General features: G+C 42.1%; 1 protein-coding gene across 3 annotated transcripts; it reads left to right on the top strand.

Annotated features, from left to right (window-relative positions):
• The first annotated feature begins 3,897 nt into the window (after nt 1–3,897).
• LOC111857336 (neural cell adhesion molecule 1-B-like) lies at nt 3,898–14,580 on the top strand. 3 transcript variants are annotated; one of them, XM_072713854.1, is made up of 10 exons: nt 3,898–4,435; nt 4,735–5,100; nt 10,682–11,029; nt 11,945–12,202; nt 12,306–12,653; nt 13,026–13,283; nt 13,771–13,861; nt 13,955–14,000; nt 14,082–14,150; nt 14,238–14,580. In XM_072713854.1, exons 1-10 carry the CDS (start codon nt 4,381–4,383, stop codon nt 14,367–14,369), a joined length of 1,971 nt encoding a protein of 656 aa, XP_072569955.1. In that variant the 5' UTR covers nt 3,898–4,380; the 3' UTR covers nt 14,370–14,580. The 3 variants fall into 3 exon arrangements, with proteins under 3 accessions (XP_072569955.1, XP_072569956.1, XP_072569957.1); XM_072713855.1 differs by having other exon boundaries at nt 4,377–5,100; nt 14,238–14,578; XM_072713856.1 differs by lacking the exons at nt 3,898–4,435; nt 4,735–5,100 and having other exon boundaries at nt 10,596–11,029; nt 14,238–14,578.
• The last annotated feature ends 6,527 nt before the right edge of the window (nt 14,581–21,107 follow it).

Here is a 21,107-nt window from a genome sequence, read left to right as displayed (position 1 = left end):
TAAGATAGTGAGTGCTTGTCTTAGAGCAGTGCATGTGCAAAATATATAGAGAGAGAATTTGTCATAGTGCATGTGTGTGCAATGCATGTGCAAGCCTTTAAAAGAGCAAGTGGCGGTTACAATGCAAAAAGGTCAGCATATTGACATAGTTAGAAGTAAGGCTTGCCCTACGTTTTGAGGCAATGTTCCCAGCAGCAGAGAACAAACGCTCTGAGGGCGTTGAGGTAGCTGGAATACTCAGAAAAGATTTTGCAAGCTTTACCAGGTTTGGGTTTCTTGCTGCATTTTCTCTCCACCATGGCAGTGGATCCTCTTTTTTGGAGAGAGGATGTTCACCAAAATATTGTAAGACCTCCCTCTGTACCTCTTGATTTTGCTTCTCTTCCTCATCCTCTTCATCACTGCTATTGGAGTCTGATGATGATCGGAGAACATTGAGAAATTATCCCTTGGCTTGAGTAGCTGGGTGGTCTTCTATGTTGGTGGTGGATTCATTTCCCCTTTCATTGGACTGTCTTTCTTGCCTTTTTACAGTTAGTGTCATTGTTTGAATTGTGCTTTGGACCTTAAATGATTCCTCAGAAGGCAAGAACTCAAGTTTTCTGAACCAGGGGCCCAAGCCAGCAGCAAGGAGGGCAGTGTTAGGGTCCTCAGGTTTAAATACAAACAGGTCTTCCCACCTTGATCTGTCAGTGATCTGTTCAGCTGCAAGACCCTGAAATGCCCTCACTGGTGCAGTTTCAAAAGCTGAACTCGGGGTGGATTTCTTGAGGGTCTGTACCAGCTGTGGAAGCACAGACAGGGTCACGTATTGTTCCCCACTGAGGAACACTGTAGCCCCCTCGAAAGGTTCAAGGATCTGAGTCAGCTCTTCAGTCATGAACCACTGCTCCGGCTTCAGATCCAAATAGTGATGCTTTTCCTGTGGGTTGACTGTAGGATCGGAAAGAGCTGCAGTCACTGGCCATCTCTGTTCGAGGAGCCTGGATAGCATACAAAGTGTACCGTTCCACCAAGTACTGACATCCTGTACCAACATGTGCTGCTGCACTCCCATTTGCTGCTGCTTCTCTTTAAGTTTTGTGCAGGCTAATTCGCTGTTTTTAAAGTCCTCTGCCAGGCATCCCGCAGAGGCCACACAACTTGAGACGGTTTTGTTATTTTTCAGTGTATTCTGCACATCTAAATTCAGTGTGTGCCCTGCACATCTAACAGAGGCCCATTCGTGTCTCTCTTTCAGAATTCTGGCAGATGCCACTACATTGGCCCCATTGTCATGGACAACTGCCTTCACCTTTTCAAAAGGAAAGTGAAATTTGGTAGCAGGCTCCTCCAGCCGGTCTGCAATGTTTGTGGCTATATTCCTCTCCTCCAGAGGCATTGTAGTAAGAGAGAGGGACTTCATTTCCCAAGCATCTCCCAAAAAATGACAAGTGACCCCCAGATAAGCCTCTGTGGCCACACCCGTCCAAATGTCTGTTAGTGCAACACAGTCTGTCTCCTTAAGAACAGTCTTTAATTTCTTTATTTCTGAGTACTTTTGCTCCATCATATTTGTGAAATGTGTTCTTCAGGGAATGGTGTATTTGGGATTGAAAGCTTTAATCATATTCTTAAAACCTGTGTCCTCCACCATGGACAGTAGGCACATGTCTGTGATGAGCATATTCAAAATGCTGTTGGTAAAAACTGCAGCTTCTTCCATAGTGCATGAGGGACCTGTCCAGACAAAGCTGTCCATACGCCGCTGTGATGTACTGAGGGGGGAAAAAAACATTGATTTGTTCAACAAATGCTATAAACTTGCCCAAAAGTAAATCTATATGCTAATGAATGTAGATTTGTCCATCTGTTGCATTTATTATTACTACCTTATGTATGGGGAAGGCGTGTTGACCTTCACCTATTTTAATTTGTAGATTTGCAGTATGTGGTTCTCAACCTTTTTTGCACCATGACCTAATTTTTACCATGCCAGCTCTGAGCTTCTGACCGACTCAACTCTTTGTTGTGTCTTTTGTTGCAGAGCAACATAAAAACCACAGTGAAAAAGGAAACGAACCAGGAAAAAAACACTCAGTTTAAACTAGATTAGACTACAGTATATTTGGTTCAACTTTATTGTTATTGTACAAAGAACTAGTACTCAGACAACAAATGCAGTTTGGCATGTAATCGGAAAGGTGTAAAAGTGCAAAACTGACAGAAATAACTGTACATTATATAGGTCTACATGGTGCGATAAACCATTAGTAAATGTGCATCCACACAGCGGTATACTGTACATGGCATGGCATATAATACACATACACACACCATCTATGATAGGGTTCTGTAAGTCAATATATGGCTTGCAAAGACATATTTTGTGGTAAACCCTAGCTGCATATTAACTCTTACACTGGGACTGACTTAGTGATGTAGTCAAGACCACTTAAACTGCGACCAAGTTATTACCAAGACCAGGGTGTATCGAGACCAAGACAAGATGAAAACCAAGGCAGGATGAGACCGAGACAAGACCAAAACCAAGGCAGGGCTAGACCAAGACAAGATAAGAAACTCAGTAATGTTTGAGTCTACATGACACAACAGGGTCCTGGAGGGTGCGTGGGAGTTTGCCCAACCAGTCTACATGTGCTTTGTGGACTTGGAGAAGGCATTTGACCATGTCCCTCGGGGAGTCCTGTGGGAAGTACTCCAGGAGTATGGGGTGCCGAGCTTCCATTTAAGGACTGTTCGGTCCCTTCCGGTGAGGGTTGGAGTCTGCCAGGGCTGCCCATTGTCACTGATTCTGTTCATAACTTTTATGGACAGAATTTCTAGGCGCAGCCAGTGCGTTGAGGGTGTCCGGTTTGGTGACCTCAGGATTGGGTCTCTGCTTTTTGCAGATGATGTGATTCTGTTAGCTTCATCAGACCGAGACCTTCAGCTCTCATTGGAGCAGTTCACAGCCAAGTGTGAAGCGACTGGAATGAGAATCAGCACCTCCAAATCCGAGACCATGGTCCTCAGCCGGAAAAGGGTGGAGTGCTCTCTTCGGGTTGGGGTCCTTCCTCAAGTGGAGGAGTTAAAATATCTTGGGGTCTTGTTCACGAGTGAGGGAAGGATGGAGCGGGAGATCAACAGGCGGATCGGTGCAGGCGCTGCATCGGCCTGTCATGGTGAAGAAGGAGCTGAGCCAAAAGACAAAGCTCTCGGTTTACCAGTCGATCTATGTTCCTACCCTCACCTATGGTCATGAGCTGTGGGTAGTGACGGAAAGGACGAGATCGCGAATACAAGTAACCGAAATGAGTTTCCTTTGCAGGGTGGCTGGGCTCTCCCTTAGAGATAGGGTGAGAAGCTTGGTAATTCGGGAGGGATAGAGCTGCTGCTCCTCTGCATTGAGAGGAGCCAGATGAGGTGGCTCGGGCATCTGGTCAGGATGCCTCCTGGACACCTTACTGGTGTCCCACTAGGAGGAGGCCCCGGGGAAAATCCAGGATGAGCTGGAGAGACTATGTCTCTCGGCTGGCCTGGGAACGCCTTGGGATTCCCTCGGAGGAGCTGGTTGCAGTGGCTAGGGAGAGGGAAACCTGGGTTTCCCTGCTTAGACTGCTGCCCCTGCGACCCAACACGGAAAAGCGGTAGAAGATGGATGGATGGATGGATACATACAAATATAATCTTATAAATGTTGAGATTAGTCTATTAAGTGCAAAAGCAGGGTTTTCAATGGGGACCTTTATATGGCTTATTATTGTACATGGTTAGTGCCAGGTGGAAATGAATATCTCTGATTTTTCATCTGTTTGGTTATGCATGGTTTTATATTTATATTTTTGTATTTATTACTTTATAATATCTGAAAGAAATTGAAATAGAAAAGCATTGTTTAGTTTATAATCCACTGGATAAACACAGACATAACAGACCATTTTAGAGAAGAATGCTGAATGTTTTCGCTACCGATTTTTCGCCTATATACACTATGACTGGTAAAATATTACTTGAGAAGGAAATTTGTAGTTGGCATTTTAGCCTCAAACAACAACCAACGCTGTAGCATGTCATTGTGTTTACATGTAGGTGTTCCAGTTACACTATGGGCATGTTCTATTTCAACTGTTTTGACGGTACACGACATTAAACATACATATACAAACCTTTATGAATAATTTTTGTGAAAATATCAAGTAATTGTCACCCAAATAAATAAAATGCAGAATGTTAACAAAACAAGAAATAGTTGTTTGTGATCTGTAGAATGAAAACAGGAAATAAGCAGACACCCAATCTAAGATGAACATAAATAAGTCTGAGAGAGAGGAGGGGGGTTTGATTCATACATATTACAGTCCCTGAACAGACAGTGTGTCAGAAAGAAGAGCAGCAGAGATGGGACTTCAGTACGCTCTGAATTTCTGGATACTAACTGTTTTCTTTTTAACCGGTAAGAAAAGCAATAGCTCAGCATCTGACGGCATCTTTTGTTTAGATTAAATTAGCAGAAGTTCTCCACAATGTCATTAAAATCTAATCAGTTTTATTCCAGTAGGATTAAGGGCTTTAGCCTTAAAATGTTTAACTTCAAATGTATATTTTTTTGAGAAAAAAGTGATTGTCTTCCCAAAGGAAATACTGCATCTTGGAGAATTCACATCTGTTCATGTCAGAGTTGCTCTTAAACAATCTTTTAAAAATGTAATGTTTACTTTTGTATAACATCGCCTTTTTCTATATTTTTTCCAGGGGTCCTGGGTAGCGAATGGGGTGTAGAGTATTCAGGAAATCCACTCTGTGCCATTAGAAGATCCACTGTGGTCATTCCCTGTTCATATAAATATCCAGATTCATTAAGAGTAGAGACAGTCATGTGGTGTCAGAATGATGATGAGACCTGTGATAAAATGCTATACGTGTCTCACAGCAATAAAACAAACATTATTGCTGGGTACAGAGACAGGGCAGAATATTTAGGGAACAAAGAGAAGAACTGCACATTACAGATAAAGAACATTACAGACAAAGATGCTGGTGTGTATACATTTAGGTTCACGACCAATGAACCTGCAGGAAAATGGACTGGAAAACCTGGAATAAACCTTAAAGTTGATGGTAAGTCTTGATAAAAACTTCTATAATTTTTAGCTAATACTACAATGAAAAAGAAGAAATAACGTTTAGTAAAAAATAGAGACTAGAGTTATGTTTATTATTTTTTTAAATTATATATAATACCTCAGAAACTTGTGATTTGTAATAGTGTTCTTCCTGTAAACAAAATTTGTATGGTATATGACTGAAAAGACTTGAGGTTTTTCGGTCCTGTGAATATCCAAACATAAACAAAATGTTTATGGGTGACTTTCTATAAGTCTAATAGATAAATGTTGTCCTTCAGAATTAAATGTGGTGGTGACCTCAGAGAAAGGGGGTAAAGGAGTTAGCAAAGGAGACTTGGTGAACCTGGCATGTGTCTAGTCAGCTGCTCTCTCAGCCAGTCAGAATTCACCTGGTTTAAGGAAACCAGCAGCTTCCAGAAACACAGTCTAAAAGGTGTGTCCAAATTCAGGGGCCGTGTCCTACCTAGGATGCATTCGTAGACCGATTAAGTCACAGCGACGCGACGAAGGCTGTTCAAATTCAAAGGCTCCTCCAGTTGCGGCCCACAAATGCGTCCTTCATTTCCCGGTTTTTGAAGGATGGGTTGGGTGGATTGTTCACAGCCCACCCTATGCCAAGATCCATTGCGGAGCGAAGCCGTGATGAATCATGGGATTCTTCAAAAAATGATGGTAGTGGCGGAAGAGGCAGAATACACTCTTAAATTTAAGTAAATCTAGAGGTGCAAATGTTAAAAAGTTGGGGTTCCATCATTTTCAAGTTTCTCCACTTGGTATGTTCACTGCTTGATGGTGAGCTTGTCTACTGCGACTGCTGGAGGAACCTTTAGCCAATGACATTGGTTCTCGCTCGGGATACGACGCAATTGGCTGCCACTCGTGTGAACATACTGTCACAGTTGCTAGGCGGCGGCAGGGACAGCAGGAGCTACGAAGTAAAGATCTGAAGGCTAGACTGTCCAATTTCACTGCCACTCTCTTCCAGCCTTTGCGGTCTTTGTGGTATTCGAAGGACGCAGTCTATGGAGGCCACGTCCTAGGTAGGATCCTGCCCCCGAATTTGGACACGTGACATTTCTATGGGAGATATTTCCTGCAAAAAAGAGAATGATGATACAATCTCCACTTTGCCATTTAGGGCTGTGTTTCACACCAGCATAAAACGTGACGCAAAGTGGTTTTGCTAGTTTCATACCAGCACATTCCTCAATTTCATGCCAAGTGCACACATTTTCAAAATGGATGACTTGGCATTTCCCGCTTGTAGGACTGGTCTCGAATTAAAAATCTCATGCCAGCCACTGACTAGAGTTGGCAACCCTGCTACATACCTAGTGTTTCTGTGTTCTGCTACTAACAGAAATTATCTACCCATGGGTCGTGAGCCAAATTTAGGCCGCATAGGTTATGAAAGGGTCACGAGGCACAATTGGGAACATAAGCATTTTAAAACCACCAAGCTCCTATGCTGATCCATGATCAGACTTCCCAGTCCCAATCCTAAAATTAACCTATATAAATGGGTCTTGGCTCTGCACATGCTTAGCAGAAAACTAGTGCTAATTCAACAAATCCATGAAGCCAAACCTTCAGATGCTTAATTTAAAATTCAGTGGCACATCTAATCATGTTTGTGCGATAAGCATTGATTGCCCTGCATTGAGTGCACTGCATTGAGTGCACTGCATTCTTAATCATACCGTTAATTTAAAACTGTACTTGATGTAGGGTCACCACTGAAATGGTATGGTAAAAATTTGGTTGCAGTGCAAAAAAGGTTGAGAACCACTGGTTTTACAGGGTAGTTAGGGGAAACTCATTAATATTCATGAGAAGTGCTACCTGATTGGGTGGTAAACATGAAAACTTTCATCATTATTCTGATTTCTGGACACAGAATTTTTCGTCTCACTAAATATGGTAACCCTAATAGAAGGACCAGTTGTATTCCATAATAAAATGTGTATATATATGAAGTAAAATTAGAAACCTAAAACCATTAGTGCACTTCGAGTGTGTACCTGTGTCCATAACTAGCGTCCTGCACCTGCACATTTCTAAAATTTTCCACTTAAATAATATGCCACTCACTTTAGGTATGGTATTTGTTGGTCAAAAGTGCAATGTTCTGTGCATCCATCCATCCATTTTCTGAACCCACTTGTCCTATTCAGGGTCACAGGGGGTCTGGAGCCTAAAGGCACAAGGCAGGGAACAACCCAGGATGGGGCACCAACCCATCGCAGGGCACACACACACACCATCCATTCACACACCATCCACTCCCACACAATTCACTCACACACCATTCACTCACACACATACGAGCAATTTGGTAACTCCAATTAACCTCAGCATCTTTTCAGACTGTGTGAGGGGAAACTCCATGATGACACAGGGAAAACATGCAAACTCCATACACATGGAACTCTAGCAGAGACTTGAACACAGGTGCCAGAGGTGTGAGGCAATAATGCTAACCAGTGCACATCCAGTATGCGGCAGTCCTGTGGGGAGCTTCGTGCCCTGGATGTGCATCCCACAAATCTCCATCAACTGCAAGATGCTATCCTATCAATATGGGCCAACATTTCTAAAGAATGCTTTCAGCACCTTGTTGAATCAATGCCACGTAGAATTAAGGCAGTTCTGAAGGCGAAAGGGGGTCAAACACCATATTAGTATGGTGTTCCTAATAATCCTTTGGTGAGTGTATTTCTACACTGTTGTAGACATATTTGCATTCATTTTTCCACAGGGTTATGCATTTGTGTTATGTTAGGGATCATTTAGCTATTTTGAACTTGGCAGTCAACTCTGTAGAGTCCCCATCTGTCAGGGTCAGCTCCCCTTTGTCCGAGTCTTTAGTGTCTTCTCCCCATTTGACCAGCAGGTGTCGCTTGCCATCCTGTCTTCCCCATTGTCAAAGTCTTCAGTGTGTTTTCCCTGCTCCCCAATCGGCTGCATAGCTTAATGAGCTGAGCATGCTGCTACCTCTTAACCCTTCTGTTGTGTGTTCAAATCCCGCCTCCTCTGTTTTTGTATTTTGTTCCTTAGTGTTTCATTGGTATGTTTTTCTAGTTTCCTGTGATTTTTGTGGTTTGTTTTCTGTTTTGGTTTCTTGCTTTGTGCCTTGGTTGTGTTTAAGTTGTCTTTCTTATTTCCCCAGTGTTAGATTATTTTTCCTTGCTTCTGTCAGTCTCACTCCTGCTGTGTCATTAACCGGTTTAGTTATTGTAAAGTTCCTGCCTGAGCTCAGGTCCCCAGTGGGTCATTGTGTGATGTTGATGTTTGTTAGTTTTGTATTTTGCTTGCTCCTTGTTGCCCGAATCCATTTGTATTTAGTCATTCCACAGATGAGAGGTTCCTGGGACAAGATGATGGAGAGGGCAGACAAGAGGAAGGAGAGGACAGACAAGAGGAAGGAGAGGGCAGACAAGAGGAAGGAGAGGACAGACAAGATGATAGAGGGCAGACAAGATGATAGAGGGCAGACAAGATGATAGAGGGCAGACAAGATGATAGAGGGCAGACAAGATGATGGAGAGGGCAGACAAGAGGAAGGAGAGGGCAGACAAGAGGAAGGAGAGGGCAGACAAGAGGAAGGAGAGGGCAGACGAGAGGAAGGAGAGGGCAGACGAGAGGAAGGAGAGGGCAGACGAGAGGATGGAGAGGACAGACAAGATGATAGAGGGCAGACAAGATGATAGAGGGCAGACAAGATGATAGAGGGCAGACAAGATGATAGAGGGCAGACGAGATGATGGAGAGGGCAGACGAGATGATGGAGAGGGCAGACGAGAGGATGGAGAGGGCAGACGAGAGGATGGAGAGGGCAGACGAGAGGAAGGAGAGGGTAGATGAGAGGAAGGAGAGGACAGACAAGATGATAGAGGGCAGACAAGATGATGGAGAGAGCAAATAAGAGGAAGGAGAGGGCAGACAAGAGGAAGGAGAGGACAGACAAGATGATAGAGGGCAGACAAGAGGAAGGAGAGGACAGACAAGAGGAAGGAGAGGACAGACAAGAGGAAGGAGAGGGTAGATGAGAGGAAGGAGAGGGCAGACAAGATGATAGAGAGGGTAGATGAGAGGAAGGAGAGGGCAGACAAGATGATAGAGGGCAGATAAGAAGATGGAGAGAGCAGATAAGAGGAAGGAGAGGGTAGATGAGAGGAAGGAGAGGGCAGACAAGATGATAGAGAGGGTAGATGAGAGGAAGGAGAGGGCAGACAAGACGATAGAGGGCAGACAAGACGATAGAGGGCAGACAAGACGATAGAGGGCAGACAAGACGATAGAGGGCAGACAAGACGATAGAGGGCAGACAAGACGATAGAGGGCAGACAAGACGATAGAGGGCAGACAAGACGATAGAGGGCAGACAAGACGATAGAGGGCAGACAAGACGATAGAGGGCAGACAAGACGATAGAGGGCAGACAAGACGATAGAGGGCAGACAAGAAGATGGAGAGAGCATGACAAGAGGAAGGTTAGGGCAGATTAGAGGAAGTAGAGGGCAGACAAGATGATAGAGAGAGCAGACAAGAAGGATGGAGAGGGCAGACGAGGATGGAGAAGGCAGACAAGAGGATGGAGAGGGCGTAATAATCATATGCATGATTATGATGTGAATGACTTCAACAAAGTGTCAAACATATTATTTAAGTAAATGAATCGCTTCTTGTGACTGAAGGCGCTCTCCTTGTGTTCGTGTGCATTTTTGCTGTGAGCTCCGGTTTCCTCCCACGGTTGATTGGCAAGTCTAAATTGGCCCTGTAATTGTATGTATGTGTGTGTGTGTGTGTGTGTGTGTGTGTGTGTGTGTGCGCGCGCGCATGCGCACTTGTGCCCAGCGATGTCTTGACGACTGCTCAGTTCCCACCTGCACCCATTGTTCCTGGGATAGGCTCCAGTCCCCCCCACGATCCCAGTTGGGATTAAGCAGTTACGGTGATGGATGGATGGAGAATGTCTCAACTATAAACTTCAGCATGTGCTGCTGCGACCACTCCCCTCTAGTGAAGCTACTGTAGGAATAAGACGCTAAGAATAAGAAGCTAAATGAATCGAAAGCTGCTAAGAAGTAGCTAACTTAATCTACGTGTGACTTTGCCGTTTGGAAAACAGCGACCACACCGACGAAGTACAGCACTGCCTGACACACTGATGCATAGCTCCGCCCACTTCCCTGAATCAGTTAACATATACTGTATTTGCATGGTGTGAACATGAAAATGAAAAAGCAAACTAGGAAATCAAACTGGAAGATTAGAATACTAAAGGGATAATGAAAAGAAAAAAAATGTTTTAAAATTGTATCTTTTTTCACAAATGACAAGTGTGAGTGAAAGATTTTTGCTGGATCTTTGCCCATAGACTTTGAAATCAAAATGGTGAAGTGATTATGGTATTTACATTTTATCATTATAATTTTCGTTTTCTTTTTTACGGGAAATACCTCTCATAAAACTGCCATGAAGCCTTGTATTTTTTCTAATAAGCTTAAAGTCAAAACTTTACCAAAACCAAGATGAATAAATCATTGCTTCATGTTCTCTGTGGATTATAGATGGTGCATGGACTGTGCGTTACACAGAGAGAAACCTGTGTGCATTGAGAGGATCGACTGTGTTCATTCAGTGTGAATATGGATATCCAGAGCCACACAAAGTGGACTCCAGGATGTGGAGTCGGAATGATGTGGACTGTACTGGAAAATCATATGTCTGTCACAGTAATAATGCAAACATTAGTGCTGAGTACACAGGCAGAGCGGAATTCTTGGGGAACAACACAAGGAACTGTGCATTGCAGATAAAGAACATTAGAGAGACGGATGCTGGAGAGTATAGATTCAGATTCATAACGAACGGGTGTGAGAAGTGTGGTGGACCTGGAGTGACTCTTCAAGTTGATGGTGAGTCTTTACCTCAAATTTCAGCTAATTTTTGTATATTATAAACTAAATTTAATATCTTTGCAGGCAGTGGCGTAGGCAGAAATTGTATTTTGGGCGGGCTATTGAAAAAGTGAGCGGGCCTATATTTTTTCCTAGAAAAAATATTACTTAAATAATAATTAAACCTTAGAGAGTAGAAAAAATAATAGACAAACAAACTGCAAAAACGCACCTTTATTTTGCAATATTCGGCAAAGGCAATAACAAAACACCGTCTAACCATCATGTTCAACAGTGCTCAATAAAGGCTGGACAAACCACCAGCATAGACAATAACCTGTCTATTTTATTCAGGTTAGTCAGCAGTGCAGAGCAGACAGTTCACCCGAAAATAAAGTAGGCTAAAAGTAAAAGAAATTAAAATAATGAAAACTCTCAGCAGAGAACGGTTTGAAATAAATAAATCAGGTTTATATGAATATATATTTTTTAATACATTTGAATAATAAAAATAAACTAAAAATGTATTTTGATCAAACTTGCCTGGGTGGGCCAGGGAGTAATGTGGGCGGGCCAGTGCCGCCCTGGCCCATTACTGGCTACGCGCCTGTTTGCAGGGCATTTATGTTCCATGTGAGATACATATTATGTTTAAAATTACAGAAAATATTGCATTATTTATGCAGTGCTTGTCAATGCAGAGGAGAATTTCAATACCAACAGAAGTATATGAACCGGAAAGCAAATTAATGAGTAATGAGATTCTAACTACATATGAAACTATCACATGTGTTCCATAAAAATGCTTAACTTTCTTTTAGTGATAGGATTTCTCCTCTTTGTAATATTGTTTACAGCCAGTGTCAGAAAATCCTTACATACTACTAGAGGAATTTGCAGTTATTTGTTCTTTCTCATATTATATAATTTTAGAACTGAAGGTGGTGATGACCTCATGCAGAGTAAATGGAACAATAAGGGAAGGAGACTCTGTGAACCTGACATGTGACACAGACAGCTGCTCTCTCAGCCAATCAGAATTCACCTGGTTTAAGGACAACCAGCAGCTCCCAGAAACACAGTCCACACTTCACTTCAGTCCTGCCTGCAAATATCACTCTGCAAGCTACTCCTGTGGATTAAAAGGCAACAGACAGACTGTGTCTGAAACAGTGAATTTGTCTGTTGAAGGTTAGTGGCTCAATACTGGCATTTTCTCTAATAACTTTAAAGTCAGGACTTTACCAAAACAGTGATGAATAAACCATTGCTTCATGTTCTCTGTGGATTATAGATGGCACATGGACTGTGCGTTACACAGAGAGAAACTTGTGTGCATTGAGAGGATCGACTGTGCTCATTCAGTGTGAATATGAGTATCCAGAGCCACACAAAGTGGACTCCAGGATGTGGAGTCATAATGATGTGGGCTGTACTGGAAAACCATATGTCTGTCACAGTAATAATACAAACATTAGTGCTGAGTACACAGGCAGAGCAGAATTCATGGGGAACAACACAAGGAACTGTGCATTGCAGATAAAGAACATTAGAGAGACGGATGCTGGAGAGTATAGATTCAGATTCATAACAAACAGGTGTGAGAAGTGTGGTGGACCTGGAGTGACTCTTCAAGTTGAAGGTGAGTCTTTACCTCAAATTTCAGCTAATTCTTGCATAATATAAATTAAATGCAATATCTTGCAGAGTATTTTCATTCTATGTGAAATACATATCACGTTCTAAATAACATTAAAATATTGCCTGATTTATGGTGTGCTTGTCAATGAAGAGGAGAATTTGAATACCAACAGAAGTATATGGACCAGAAAGCAAATTAGAGCAATGAGAATCTAACTACACAGCATAATATCACATGTTGTGGAAAAATGCTTGACTTTCTTTTAGTGATAGGATTTCTCCTCTTTGCCATATTGTTTTAAGCCTGGGTCAATCTACATACTGCTGCAGAAATTTGCAGTTATTTGTTCTTTCTCATATTGTATAATTTTAGAACTGAAGGTGGTGATGACCTCATCCAGAGTAAATGGAACAATAAGGGAAGGAGACACTGTGAACCTGACATGTGACACAGACAGCTGCTCTCTTAGCCAATCAGAATTCACCTGGTTTAAGGACAACCAGCAGCTTCCAGAAACACAGTCCACACTTCACTTCAGTCCCATATCCTATCATCACACAGGAAAATATTCATGTGCTTTAAATGGCAGAACGGTAGCTGCATCTAATGAAGTGAATATCATTGTTGAAAGTAAGTAAAGTTTAATAAAGGAATTATTCCTTTAAACTTTTAAACTGGCTGTAAAAGTATGTTTATGTAATTTTTATAATAGAGGAATTATGTATTGACAGAACAGTGCAGAATGGGAGCTGAAATCATATCTGTGAAAATAAATTGTGGGTTTTATGTAGCAGGGTTATTGTCTGGCTCAGCATTTCATTTACATATGAGAATTCCAAACATTGCTACTTTATTGTTGTTTTTTTATATATATATTACGCTCCGTATTTACATTCCAACACATTTGTTTGTTTTAAGATGACCGGTATTTGTAATATTCACGTTACATATTGGGATCCTTATAGTTAATCAGTTTATTCTATTAACATGATTAATCCCTCACTGTCAGTTCTGAGGACACTGTGCAGTAACACTGTGAGGTTACTCCATCACTACTGTCAGCTCTGTAAACAGTGTGTATCTGATGCAACGTTTTCCTGGTTTTCTCTGTTTACAGGTCATTTTAATACAATAATTATAATTACTGTTGTGGGAGTATTATTGATTGTGTTAATTGGAGCTGTTGTGATTATCATCTTCATGAAAAGGTAATGTGTTGTCTTTAAAGACTTGTATCACTACATTCCTTTCTTTTAAATTAAAAATTTAACTGCTAAGTATTTAATTTGTCTCTGTTACAGGATAAATTCACTCAATGTGGACAAAACCAAAGAAGGAACCAAGAAAGTATGACCTCGTTTCTGATTATCTTTTGGTCACATGATGCGTCAGGTTTTATAGAAGAATTTTAATCTTTTGAATTCACAGAGAGAAGACAAGGACCTGTGCAGCGATTCAGAAAAACAGGCTGAGTCAGCTATTTATGCCAATTTCATGGCAAGTCTAAATTGTACTACTTTCATCAAAATGTATATCTATGTAAATTTGGTTTTGTGCTTTATTCATTTCTGTTTTCCACCTTAGGACTTTTCTAGGGAGAAGAGTGGAACTAGCAACAGATATTCTGAGGAATCCTGTGAGTTCCCAGACTATGGAAATGTAAATATTCAAGAAAGAGTTTATGAAAATGTAAATTTTGAATTAACAGCACAATAACAGAGCTGGTGGAAGAGGAACAACTTGGGTAAAAAAACACATGAAATAAATGTGCAGCTTTTTATTGGTGTTACACTTTTAGTATCTGTGGCTGTATTTTCTATTGCTTTACTGATAATTCTTGAAATACATTTCATGTTTATACACACTGCCATAAAGTGTAAACTGTATTTGAAATTTATTTGAAAAAACATATTTGTAAAAAAACTGAATAAAGCTTTTCTTTTGTTTATATTATCAAGCTTATATGTATTTCACATAAAATGTATAACTAGGCTCCAGCCCCCCCCTCCCCCCATGCCCCTGACTAAAATAAGCTGTTAGTGGATGGATGGATGGATGGATGGATGGATGGATGGATGGGTGGATGGATGGGTGGAAGAAATGTGTATAGGACCACTTTGAGATCCAGTCCAGGATAAGTGGTACAAAAATTGGCAAAAGGCAAGGAAATCCCTGGACAGGATGCCAGTTCATCACAGGGCAAACACACAGACACTATGCACATCTTGGATATCAGTATGGCCAGTGGAAGTCCAGTTATTTTCTGGGCTGTATTTATGACTCGCTGTAGAAGGACATGAGCAGCTCCTCAGACAGGTTTATGTTCTTAAGTGTCTTTTTGACTGTTAAGCCTTTTTGACCAGAGCGGAGAAGTTCATTGTTCAAGTGAGGTCCTCTGTGATGGAGACACTCTCCACTTCTCCTTTGATGTACAGAAGAGGGAGCTTATGATTTCTTTGATAAGTTTTTTAGTTTATTTAAGTAATGAGTTTCTTGGCACCATCCTGTCAGTTTACATACTTTGTCTCTGTAGACTGTTTTGTCCCCATCTGAAGTCATTCCGCGCAACCACAGCTGGTGAAGGCATTGCCGACTGGGGAACCTGCAGGTGACCGCCAAGTAGGAACCAATGGACCTGCAGGTGCCCCCCGAGCCCCAGCCAAGGCGAGTGAGGGTGAGCCAGGGCAGGCGACAGGTGGAGACCTGACAGGGATCTTTTGCGCTGGGGCGAAGGTGGAGGGGTCCAGTGGGGTCATCGGGGAGGTCCCCGAGGGGTCCCACTTGAGCTTGACAGCATCCCTTACCACCGGTGTCCACCAGCGGGTTCGGGGATTGCCGGCGCGACAAGCACCAACCACCTTATGGCCACAGCTCCGGTCAGCCGCCTCCACAATGGAGGCGCGGAACATGGCCCATTCGGACTCGATGTCCCCCGCCTCCCCCGGGACATGGGAGAAGTTCTGCCGAAGGTAGGAGTTGAAACTCCCTCTGACAGGGGATTCCGCCAGACGTTCCCAGCAGACCCGCACTATACGCTTGGGTCTGCCAGGTCTGACCGGCTTCTTCCCCCACCAGCGGAGCCAACCCACCACCAGGTGGTGATCAATTGACAGCTCCGCCCCACTAAATGCAAATACCACTAAAATTCAAACAATAGGGCTTATTATTTGCTAGCTAGTTTTTTTTTTTTTTACGTTGCCCCTATAGGTTTCACTTATAGTAATGTTTTTTCAGAGCATGACGTTAGACCTTATGCGTTAACATTAGCCTAATAAACCACACAGGCTAAGTGGCGAATTCATTTCAGAAAGGCACAATTTATTCATGATAAAATGAGAATGAAAACATAGGGAGTTCATCTCCTTGGAAAATTACCATGATCGATTTTATCTCACCAAATAAGCCTGGTTTAAATAGAGAACTTAGCTTATCTTGCTAGTTAACATAACTAACGTTGACTGTACCGGTGTTCTGTCGAGTTGAGCTACTTTGTTGAGGTAAGCTATGGTTAGGGCTATCAATTAGCACTACTAGGTTTATAACAATAAAAAATGTTAATACCCCCCCAAACTGCTATTTTTGTCTCTTTGGCGGGGGGGTCTGGGTCTTGATCAGGGGGTACAGTAACCTCCGTAATTCGAACCATGAATCCGAGGCAGTGTGTGCTTAATGACCTGCCCTAAGCATAGAATTGCATAGTTTTCAAAAACTTGTTGAGGTTGACCTCTAGTGGCCACTTTGCACAAAATTATATGTGACCGCTACTGGAAAAATAACGTATCATATATCTGCTCCTGATAATACTAAATTCATGTTTTTTTATCATTTAATGATATAGTTTGCAGAACAAAATACAGTTATGAGTTTATTGTGTTTCAGGGTCATTTGCAAGGTAAATGTCATTTATTTAATTTTAAATTACTTAAATCATTGTCTTAAATTGGGTTCAACAGTTACCTAAGAATATTTTCTTGAATCTGTTCAGACTATACCATATGGGCTCTGCCATTGACAGCAAGGGCCTATATACTTCCTATTTATTTCTGAAAATTGTAACTATCAAGAAAAGTCAACAGAATTGGTCTGCAGGCTTCTACAAAAAAAATGCCTTCTTCAAACCTCGATATGGCCTAGTTTTCACTGATTAAATATGATTAAAATGCATCTATTCATGTTAGAATAACTTTGAATTTGGATAAGCTGTGACATTGTATAGCACAAAAACATTTCTTGTTCTCTAATTTTGGTCGCTTGTGTGTGTGTGTGTGTTGACAGTTACGAAAACACACACTGTTTCATCTTCACGGTCAAGGATATAAAAATTATACCAAGCAGTACATTTTACTGTTATTCTCAGTATTTATCAGATGATGATTTCTGCATGTCATTGTTTGTGCCGCCTCATTGGCCCACAGTGAATTCCAGCTCGATGACACTTACAGTTGCCTTTGCACACCACCAAACAGCCACAGTGGAGTAGCAGTGAGCAGCCATGACTGCCATCCTGCAGATCGGTCCAAGTGGCATCAAACTCTGAGCTGCTGACAGACTAGACGGATTGGAACCTGTCTCAACGACTTTTCTGATCGAAGTCTGACCCAGAGCTCAGAAAGTTTCAGTTGTTGAAAGTGATAAATGGCTAGAATGACGATGTCGGTGTCCCCTGTCCTCGTTGTGTCCTTGCTCAGCCCCATGGCACAAATACAGCATCATTCATGCACCAGACAAGCAGTGTAGTGGAAGTAACACATTTAGACGTAGTGGAAGATTTTATGTTTACTTAGAGAATATTTGGCATGATCACAAAGTATTGTCTCTCTGTGTCAAAGGCAAGGGCCACTTAGCAGCCGACCAGGAGGAAGATCACACAGATAATTACAGAGCTGGTGTGGAAGAAAAATTAAAATCAACCTCTCTAATAGCTCTAGTTAAGCCACTTAGAATAAACACTCCGGACCTCATGGTTGGTGAGCAAAGTGTTCTCCTTTATTCAGCAATCCAGCAAAGTGCTCCAGTCACACTCTGGCATCAGGTACCTCGAGCACAAAGAGTACTGGGCATTAGGCAAAAGACTGTCCATCGCAAGGTGATCATGCGGAGGCTGGAGGAGACTGAGTCGACATGGACGGGGGGACAGGAAGGGGCGTGTCCCAATGCACACTGTCCGCTGCCGCTCCCGGCACTTTGCTCCTTACTACCCCGCTAACTGCAATGAAGAATCGCTTGTTCAGCAAAATTCCGCCGCGACTATCCTGACACACTTAGGACAGAAAGTGCAGGAGCCGCTGGGATAAGAGAAGCAGGTGCAGCATAGTATACGACTCCAACCTGCATAAGGCTTTACCTACTGTCAGTGGCGGAGCTAGACTTTTAAAACAGGGGTGGCAAAGGGGTGGCAAGGTATTATTTTGGGGGGTCAATATACAAAGTGTTCAATTACACTAAAAATAAATTATTTTCCACAAAATGTATATAGATTAATTAAAGTTTTTATTTTCCAAAATGTACACAATTATATATGTATTAAGTATACAGCAAAAATAGAATAAGTATTCAAAGTGCTCCTTGGACTAATCAAGTCCAGTAGTAAACAAAAACTGAGGTAAACTTGGACCTGTCAAAACAAGGCAGGACAAGGCAGTTGTACACATTCAAATATGTACCACAAGAATAATAATAGAACAGCAATACAAAAAAAAAAAAAACATAGAGCCCTTTAACACGGACTCTAATGATAAACTTCAAAAGTTGTACCAGGTATGACCTGCATCTACCCAGTGGTATGGCACCACCAAGTTCACAAAAACAAACATTCAGAACAGCATAATTCTGCGGTTCTGGTGAGATGAAGCGAAATGTTTTACGAAGTCCTCCATATTAATGGAACATGCCCTCCTTGACTCAACACTAAGTATACCCAGGTGACTTAATCTATCATCTGCCATTGTTGTCCTGAGGTGGGTTTTTATTAATTTAAGGGCAGAGAAACTTCTTTCGCAGGATGCAGTGCTAACTGGAATCACAACCGAAATTTTACTAAGCCTAAAAAGTTCATGGAAAACCTCTTTGTAAGGTTCCAAAAACCCCACAAACTCAAGTAGAGAAGCTGGTCTCTCTCCACTTTTCTCCCTTCTTAAAAGAAGCCGTCTCGTTTGATGAAGCTCATGCTTAAGGTTTAATTTAATACCAATAAAAGCCGTACATACCAGCAAAAACGCTCTACATCGATCCCGCGTGTGCTGCCGCGATGTTTTGGAGCCGTTTGGAGCACGAAATACCTGCGTGTCAGCTTAACCAATGAAAAGTGTAGCAGCAACAGCACGCTGCACGCTTGTGCGTGCTGCGTAAGGATGCATTCACGTTCGCTGGGAGATTTGAGAAATGTTCGTAAAAATCAAACAGTGTAATGTTTTCAGCGGGGTGGCAACAGGGGTGGCAAGGACTTCGTCTGGGGTGGTGCCACCCCAACTAGCCCTCTAGCTCCGCCACTGCCTACTGTAATGTTGATGGTAGTCAGAAAAGATATATGGAAGCATGTGAGGTACAGTACAGTGCAAATCACTAGGGTTCATATATCGTGCATTGTGGGCACGTCTTTGCCTGGTTTATCAGTAAGTCATTCACTGAACACACAGCTGTAGGTATGAGTCACATACAGAAGGGGTGAAGGATCATGATTCACTAAAGTGAAACTGCCATACAGAATTTCCATACAGAATTTCCTATTACTAGAGTTTCTGGTTGATTCACGAGCAGGAAATTCTGTAATAAGAACGGCTGAGTTCGACTCACCAGCTAAACTTAGCGGGAAGTTCCTGAAAAAGTTCATGAAACCTTTGTTCTGAATCTGGATACTAAATTCAAATTCTCATTTCTGCTGTCGCAATGCTGTCCCGTGAATTTGCTTGCACGAGATTTGATGTGCAAACTGGGCATAGTGCATATCAGCACCCCAGAGGGATTCTAAGTGAGCAGATTGAGCGAATTGGGCATGAGTGAAACTGGCAGTTTCACTTTAGTGAATCATGATCCTTCACCCCTTCTGTATGTGACTCATACCTACAGCTGTGTGTTCAGTGAATGACTTACTGATAAACCAGGCAAAGACGTGCCCACAATGCACGATATATGAACCCTAGTGATTTGCACTGTACCTCACATGCTTCCAAAGAGGGTCCAGATCAGCAATACAAGATGTAATGGTATAGATGGAGGTCAGATAGGCTAAAGCCTAGTTCATACTTTCCACGTGCGCTTTCATGCACTTCTGGTCTGGGGACAGTCGTCCGCGCGACAGCTTATGTTCATATTGTGGATGCAGACAGTTGTGGTCAGCGCATGTGTACTGCAATGATATTCCTCCAGAACAGCAGAGGGAAGATGTCATCTCCTAGCTCTTAATGAAGCTGACATAAAAGCAGGATGAGATACAGTTCATAACTGCAAGTTTCATGTCTTCTCTGGCTTAAAATAATAAAAACATAAGTTTCTTTTGTAAAACTACTTGATTATGGGCGGGGAGACCAGTTCATTTGGTTCACTAAACCTTCCGGTTCACTGGATCTTTCGGTCATTCTCTGAGTCTATGGGCCCTACACTGACTATGTCACATCTATTGGCCAGAATAAGTATTGCAACAAGTGAGCACCGGATTGTACGGCAAAATAAAAAAATAGAATATAATAGAAATAGAATATAAAAAAGGAAAAAAGAACGAATCAATGAGTCAAAGATTCAAATCATGTCAGTGAACTGAATGAAATTAATCGAGTCACTAAAAATATTCAGTTTGCACATCACTACACGCAAGGTTTCCGCTAGACATAAAAATCTGGGTTACATGCGCACCGACGGCAGCCGTCCGCAGCCAGCTCCTGATGGTGATATTTACATCAAGTTACATCAAGAGTGAATCAGGCCTGTATTCCAGTCATTATTAAAAGTGGGAGTAATAGCGCCATGTGAAAACTCACTGGTGAGAATGCCCAATTTTCCAGTTAAAAAACATACCAGCCCGGGGGAACCAGAATCATGGCGTTTTGTATGAGATCTGCAAGCAATAAATGCTGCAGTACAAGCAAGAACTCCAAACGTGCCAAACCCATATATAATATTATATCAAATTCCACGTAGTAATACTAATTTTTCTGTAATTGATCTGGCAATTTTTCTGTAATTGATCTTTACAGTGTTTTCAGCATACCGATACACCCAGACAGTCAGTACTGGTGTGCATTCCAGTTTGAGGGCAAATCTTACAGTATGCGTATACCAGAATGTATCAGGGATACTATGAATCACCGACAATTTCTAATGAAGCTCTTAAACACAGTATGAGCTCTCTGTAGCTCTCACCAGTCATAGCACTCCCACAGTATGTACTGTAGATGACCTTCTCTTAGTGGCGCCATCCGATGGACAATCCTGATATAGAACTGGTTGCAGATGACTCAG

This window comes from Paramormyrops kingsleyae, chromosome 7 (genome assembly GCF_048594095.1).
Source record: "Paramormyrops kingsleyae isolate MSU_618 chromosome 7, PKINGS_0.4, whole genome shotgun sequence".
Classification (NCBI taxonomy): domain Eukaryota; kingdom Metazoa; phylum Chordata; class Actinopteri; order Osteoglossiformes; family Mormyridae; genus Paramormyrops; species Paramormyrops kingsleyae.
The sequence above is the reverse complement of the archived record's forward strand: the minus strand, read 5'-3'. Positions and strand labels throughout refer to the sequence as shown.